At 30.7% G+C, this 7,469-nt stretch overlaps 1 protein-coding gene across 1 annotated transcript; it reads right to left on the bottom strand.

Moving 5' to 3' along the window:
* Nucleotides 1-1,529: 1,529 nt before the first annotated feature.
* Nucleotides 1,530-2,284, bottom strand: LOC135612286 (cell division cycle 5-like protein). The gene is made up of 2 exons (XM_065108399.1): nt 1,989-2,284; nt 1,530-1,911 (listed from the first exon to the last, which is right to left on the bottom strand). The coding sequence occupies exons 1-2, from the start codon at nt 2,106-2,108 to the stop codon at nt 1,666-1,668; spliced, it is 366 nt and encodes a 121-aa protein (XP_064964471.1). The 5' UTR covers nt 2,109-2,284; the 3' UTR covers nt 1,530-1,665.
* Nucleotides 2,285-7,469: the final 5,185 nt, after the last annotated feature.

The raw sequence follows: 7,469 nt of genomic DNA, 5'->3' as shown, positions 1-7,469 counted from the left end.
ATCCACGATATGCTTCGGGCCATGGATTTGGGCATCGGGCTAAGAAGAGCGAAAATTACACTAAGGATATCGGAGTTGCAGAGGTCAACTAACCGATTGGGCAATAGGCCGCAAGAGAGGACGATGCATCAAAGAATCGGATGATGCATCGATGGACCAATGACATGCCAGACAACATAACTCATGCTTAGTAATAATTGTCTAGATCAAAGAGTATTTTTACATGTGCAGGATTAACTACGATAGCAAGGCATAAAGCAAAATGAAGTCCCAGAGTCAAGAACGTAATTTCATTGGGAGTTCATCGGAAGTCCAGACGTTTATCGGAAGTTCTATCGAAATTGACCGAGAAGTCCTAGAGCTTGCCAAAGAAGCTAATCAGAACTCGCCAAGAAGATCATCATGAAGCCAGGAGCTTGCTAGGAGTCCGCTAAAACATTACCGAGAGATTGTCGGAAGTTCGCCGAAAGATCGCCGGAAACTAGCCGGAAGAAACCTAGACTTATAGACTTTGTTTAGCTTAGTAAATATCTTAAAATTCGTAGTTAGCATATAATTGAGATTAGAATTTGGTCAACTCAATTAGGGGACAGTTAGGCTAAGTTTGAGCTATGTTGGGCTAAGAGAAAGGTTCAAACAGTGACCAAACAAGTGAAACCATCGTGGCATAGTCTTCGAGACTAAGTCAAGCAGTGGTACCGCTAGTTTGGGTGGTGGTACCGCCCATACTCAGTCTCCAAGACTGTTTGGGCGGTGGTACCGCCCGTACCCTGAAATTTCAAGGATTTGAATTTTGGGCTCCAAATTTGAATCCATTTGGGGCCTATAAATACCTCAGCTATTCTTGCATGGATTAGGAAGAAATATTAAGTAAAACCTTGTGATTCTAAAGTTGTAAACCTTAGAAAATTGAGTTCCCGCCATCCAAAGCTTAGAGAGAGTTCTAAGGGAGGTGTGAGAGGGATACATCGTAAAAGAGTGTTATAAAAGATTGTCTTCTAAACCTATGAAAAGGAGAAGCGGGGTGTAAAAGGGTAGTTAGTCTTTGCGAAAGAAAACTGATAGTGGATGTCGGTAGCCTCAACGGAAGAGGAATCAACGAAGTGGATGTAGGTCACGACGACCGAATCACTATAAAAATCTGGTTTGTGTTTCTCTTGTGCAATTTACTGTATTGCAAATCACTTTACTTGCTTTACATCCACTACTCTCTTCCATATGCTTTCAAAGTTAATACCTTTATGCTTTCAAAGTTAATATCTTTATGAAACAATTTTTTGTTGGAAACAGATTTAATCGAAGTTTTGAACCGACATAATATCTCTTTAGGAGTTTTGTTTTCTCTCTCTACCACAACCTATTGAAAATTTATTGGCTTTGCACGCTCACTCTTACGATGAGATTTAACTTTGAGGATAAGGATGGTGAGTATCTAGAAATCATAGAAAAGCAACAATAGAAGAGAATAAAGGAGATAATTTATTGGCTTTGCACCCATATCTTTAACCTTCAAGACTCATCTAATTTTATTTATTGAGGGTAAACTCAAGACACTAAGAAACCAAAATTCTATTTAATAATCCAAACAAGCGTATCCCAAATAAACAAAACTTGAATGCTAATTGGGTTCTGCCGCATGCGGTTTCCGGCATGATTGATTGACTTTCATGCCGGCGGTGTCCGGCCGTCCTCGTCGTCAGGTCCCACCTTTCCTGCACGAAGCCTTCGCAGGTCGTCTCTGGGATCGTGGCGCCCGTCTCTCGCGCATGCAACGTCGAGCAGCTCCTCGTAGCGCTCCTTGCACTGAGCCGGCGTTCGACCCACCTCAGCCGCAACCGCTCTCCAATCAACAAGCGCCGGCAGCCTGGCGAGATCCACCAGCCTCTCCTCCTCTTCCCTGCGCCACTCCATCTGCGAGAGCAAGCCGCGAAAAGTCAGCTGTAATAGGAATTAGGTGAGTCGAGAGCTTTACGTGCACCCGCGCGCACCTCGTTCGCGAGAGGAGGATGGTGCAGCCAGTGCAGTCGTTGCGATCCGTGCGACGTGTGCAGGCGAAGGGGAGGGATCGCGCGTCGGGTGTTGGACCAAAAGCTTCCCTTCCGGATCATCTCTTGCTCTTCTTGCTTCCTCCTCAACGCGTTCCTTCTTCCTCCTCCTCCTGATCGATGCTGCAGAGCCTCCTCAATAAAGACGAGAGGGGAGATGGTGTTGCTCAATTCGACAAGGACTTCTTCCGAGAAGGAATAGAGACGAGAGGGGAGATGGTGTTGCTCAATTCGACAAGGACTTCTTCCGAGAAGGAATAGAGGTATAAGTCGGATTCCAGTTGCTTTTAGCTGCTTAATTTAGCTTAATCTCATCTTATTTATAATATGGGGGATAGAATTACTATAAAAGTTACAAATTGGGAGATACGGGATTTCAACACTAATTAAAATCCTTCACGTAATTAATATTAACATATTAAATTAAAATAATATCTCAAGTAAATCATATAGTCTAACTGATTGAGATGATTAATAATAACATATATGAAAGTATTTCGAGTTTTGAAAGGATCTATGTGTGATTATGCTACTATTCACTTATATATGTGATGAATTTGGATTACTTTCATTTTATTATTACATTTATCGTATAATTAGTTTTAAAAGGTTAAATTAGATAAGATTTAGGTTTCAAATATGTTTGTAGTTGGGCGAATTGCCTATAATAACCTCTCTTTTTAGCATTTTGCCATAGAGTACCCTCTTTTGTTTTTTTTTTCTTTTTTCCTATATAACATCCCTATTTTTTTTTTTGCCTCCTACAAAATGCCGTCAATAATTCTTTTATCTTTTTTTTTCTTTTACGTCCCTTTTGAACCCAATACAAATGAACCAATACATTGGACTAGTTTAAGCGAGCATTAGACTGATCCAAAATAAACAAAATTTAATATATAATTTATTTATTTATTTACCAAAAATAAAATAAAAATTAACATTAAAAATATTATATTATAAAAAATTTATTACAATAGATATAATATTATATTATTTAAGGGCAAACTTATTATAAAAGTTTTTTATTTTGTGAAATTTTCAATTAGAGATTCCTTTTCCAAAAATTCTCACAAAGGGCCCTAAATTTTTAAAATGATAAAACTAAGGTCAATCTATTTTTGTCTTTTCTTGTTTAAAAAAAAAAAGAATTCTCTCTCTCTCTCCCTCATGTAAGTTAAACCAAATCACTCAATTAAACTGATTAAACTAATCCAAGACCTGATTGATTACGTGATTCGATTTCAAGCCCTTATGATAAACTATCAAAATCTTTATCAACTAAGTTTGCACTTTTCATAATATGTTAACTAGTTAAGGTTTTGAATCCTCAATCTCATGATAAACTATCAAGATATTTATCAACTAAGTCAGTTTGCACCTTTTAAAATGTGTTAGTTAAAGTTTTGAATCCCCAACCGTTGATAAGAGGGTTTTTTACACGACTACTTGGCAACAATTAATGTTTAAAGTATAAAATATGTTAATGATTTCAAATCCTTGGCAAGAGAATTTAGTATACCACCACCAATTTAGTGTTTAAGATAAAAAACAATATGTCAGATGAGATTTTAAACCATCAACCTTTGGTAAGTTAATTTGGTACATCATCACCAAACCAATATCTAAGATGTAAAAATATATGGGTTGAAACTTCCGACCCTCAAATTTTAGTAAATTAGTTTGGTATACTACCCCCAAACCAATGCTTAAGGTGATAAAAATATATTAGTGGAGGTTTCAAACCTTCAATAATATTAAATAATTTTTTGATATATATCAATTTATAATTAAAAATAATATATATATATATATATATATTTTAAATTATAAAAATAATAAAAATAAAAAAATGATAAAGTAAAAAAATAATTTAATAATAATATTTATGTATTTTAACGATAAAAATAAAATGTAAATTTTTTTAGCAGTTTAAAAATATTTAAAATAAATTTAAAAGATCTATATGACCATTATTTTTATTTTTAAGCCTTAAAATAGATGTTTTACAGATTTTGACCCTAAAAGAATTGTTTAAAAATACCAAAAAAATATCGTTTAATTTCTCAAAAATTATATAATTTTTATCCACTGTGGACCAATTCAAAAGTTTGCTGAAATTTTAGGCTTGTTTTGATTAGAGTTAGACTAATTTATACTATTTTTAAATAGTCCAAAGAAATTGTAACCTAGTATTTGATTTTTAATAACATTTTATAAATACCTTACAAACCAATTAATAAGTCCAAATGTTAAAAAAATTCATAGAAGTATAAAATTTATGAAATTTAGCCGAAATTAAAAAAAATCAACCCACCAGGACGCCAAATTAACAAGACAATTATTATTTAAATTTTCAAAAATAAAAATATTTTATTTTTATCAATTTGGACAATTGCTTATAATAACTATTCATGTGCTCGATCTATTTTATTTGTCTTGATTAATTATAAAATTATGATTTATTTAAAATTAATCTTATTAGATTTTTTGAACTAATATCTAAATATGAAATTAATCTGATTAATATAATCATATGTACATATATCTGACCTTCCTATTATAAAATATTCATAAGACTTCATGACCTCTATATCTTAAATATCTTCTTCTGAATATTTGGTTGCTAACTTTGTAAATTCTTCTTCCATATAAGGAGGTAATAATATTTTTATGTTTATAATGAAAATAAAATCATCTGCTCCAATAAAATCAATACCATCAACATCCTACTCTAAATCTTATTTTTACACGATCTCATTATCTTTAATCTTAAGAAAATCTATCACACTTGATGAGATACCTTTTCATTCTTACTTGATAAATGATATTTAGTTTTTTTTATATTTTGCATCATGCATTTTTTTATTTATTTATAGATAATATTAAAAGATATATATTTTTTTTCATAAATTATCTTCTAAGATCAACTAGACATCTTTTTTTTTTGTTTTAACTTAGAATCCATAAAATAATACTTTCATCTGATATTGATTGAAAAATAAGCATCCATGCATTTTTATTAAAAAAATAGTTTTATTTCTGTTCTCCGGAGAGTAACCCAGAATCTCTATTATCTATTACATTTCTAAAACCATACAAGATTATTATTTTTAAATCTTTCAATTTGAGAAAAAAATTATCATAATTTTTATCTCTGGTAATTTTTTCATTCAATATAGGTAATAACAAGATCCAAAATAAACTATAAATGTTATCATTCATACCTTCAATTTTCTCTTTGAATGTGATCAAACTTTCAATCTATTAATCTTTATAAATCAATTAATTGATATTGTAGTTATCTCTTCTGTCAATCATCTTTCTCAATCTATTGTTTTTTTTATTTTGGTATTTTCTCTTATCTAATGGTTGTCACAATCAAATCTGCTTGTCAATGAATGCTGTTCTATAATTTTCTGTCTCTATACTTTCCCTATTCTTAGATTTTTCTCACCATAGATACTCTCTCCTTAGAATTTTTCTCCATAGATTATCTCCTTGTATTCTCTCTATTATTTTTTTCCTTTTTATAGCATTGTTTTTACCTCTATAACTTTGTTTCTCTCTCTAAGAGTTTTATTTTCTCTCTATAACACTATTTCTCTCTTTAAACGATCATATTATAATTTTCTCTCTATAAAGTTATTTCTTTCTCTAAACAATATTGTTTCTCGTCAATTAATTCTTCTCCCTAAAGTAAATCATATAGTCTGACTGATTGAGATGATTAATAATAACATATATGAAAGTATTTTAAGTTTGGAAGGGATATGTGTAATTATGCTACATTACTCCCGTCTATTATTATATGTGATTAATTTGGATTAGTTTCATTTTATTATAGGTATCAAATAAATATATTTGTGGTTGGGCGTATTGACTAGAATAACCTCTCTTGTTTCTTGTTTTAGCTCCCATGATTGAGAGGAATAAAAAAATAGAATATGAAAATTGTTATTTACTTATTTATTTTATAAGTATAGACACCAAAATCAATAATAAGAGATAAAACTTATAGAAATGACTAATGTATGTATTGTACATGGCAAAGATATATATATGGGATAAATATAATCTTCCATAATATCAGTAAAATAAAATTATCTATGATATTCTATTAGATATGATATATCTTCGTATTTGATGTAACCCTCTATACCAAACCACACTGTTTCATGAACAATAGGCAGACTTTTGTCCTCTTTGCTATTTCAAAATTCTTCATGTGTTGACGTCCATCTAATGTAACATATGCATGTTGACATATATCCGGAACTGATTGAATTTAGAATTGAAAGATGCTGATCTAGGACTTATAAGTCCATGATACAAACGTGTATTAACTTTTTATACTAAGTGATGATCTTAGATCAAGAGATGATGATCGAAAAGTAATTAAGATTGTTGATGGAAGGATCCATGATTCTAGATTATACAAATTATTTCTCTCTCTCTCTCTTTTTCTCACTCTTAAACTCAGTTTTCACGATTCTGCTCTCTCTTTACCTTTTATATTTTTTTCTTTCGAGGAAAGAAAAATCATTTATATGATGTAAAAATCAAAATTTATAAAAAATAATATATATAAAAAAATATTTTGATGTTGATCGTGGTTACGTGAAAGAAAATAGATGTAATCATAATTTAACTTAATATTTTGATGTAAGAGATATTTAAAAACTATTTATATATGAATAAAAATTTAAAAAGTTGAGGGTTCAAAATCTTATCAATATATTCTTTACATCTTAAAAACGTTAGTTCGACGATGGTGTACTAGACTTATATATTAAAGATCGAGGATTTAAGGTCTCATTACACATTTTTTATTATCGAAGATGGTTTGAAATCTTATCCGATATATTTGAAGGTATCTTAAAGGTTAAAACTTTACAGTTTAATATTAGACTTAAATCTAATATTATTTATTAATCAAACTCTAAGAGAACTGATTTATTAATATGATACATGGAAAACTAAGAACCCCAAAACACTTAAACCCAAGTTAATAGTACCTCAGTTATGCAACCTTATAAAAAATAACTCAATTTTTCTTCTCTATCAAATTATATTGGGGTGCCAGCGGTTCATAAATGACTTAGGTAAGCAATATATTAAATTTAGAATTGATTTATCACACTATTAAAATATTTGTATCAATAAATGGTTCTTTTTCCCATGTAAACAAATCTATGAACGTCAATGCATTTATCCCCTTAAAAATAATTATTCATCCCAAATATACTAATAGATTAGATTGAGTTAAGCTGATAATAATTAGAGAAAAGGAAGGATTGCAAGCACATAATTTTTTCATGTCTAATATGTTAGGTAAAAAGCCATTTTTGGTGTTGGACATAAAGGAGAAAACATAATCTGTCGAGGGCATTTATGACATTCAATTTTCATTTTTATTACCAAATC

The sequence above is a fragment of the Musa acuminata genome, chromosome BXJ1-2 (assembly GCF_036884655.1).
Source record: "Musa acuminata AAA Group cultivar baxijiao chromosome BXJ1-2, Cavendish_Baxijiao_AAA, whole genome shotgun sequence".
In the NCBI taxonomy this organism is placed as follows: domain Eukaryota; kingdom Viridiplantae; phylum Streptophyta; class Magnoliopsida; order Zingiberales; family Musaceae; genus Musa; species Musa acuminata.
This window is presented reverse-complemented; position numbering and strand designations above follow the sequence as displayed.

Excerpts from the sequence above, each read along its gene's own strand:
- LOC135612286 (XM_065108399.1), bottom strand. The coding sequence starts at position 2,108 with ATGATCCGGAAGGGAAGCTTTTGGTCCAACACCCGACGCGCGATCCCT. Across the intron at positions 1,912-1,988 it reads ATCCTCCTCTCGCGAACGAG|ATGGAGTGGCGCAGGGAAGA; the intron begins GTGCGCGCGGGT and ends TTGCTCTCGCAG.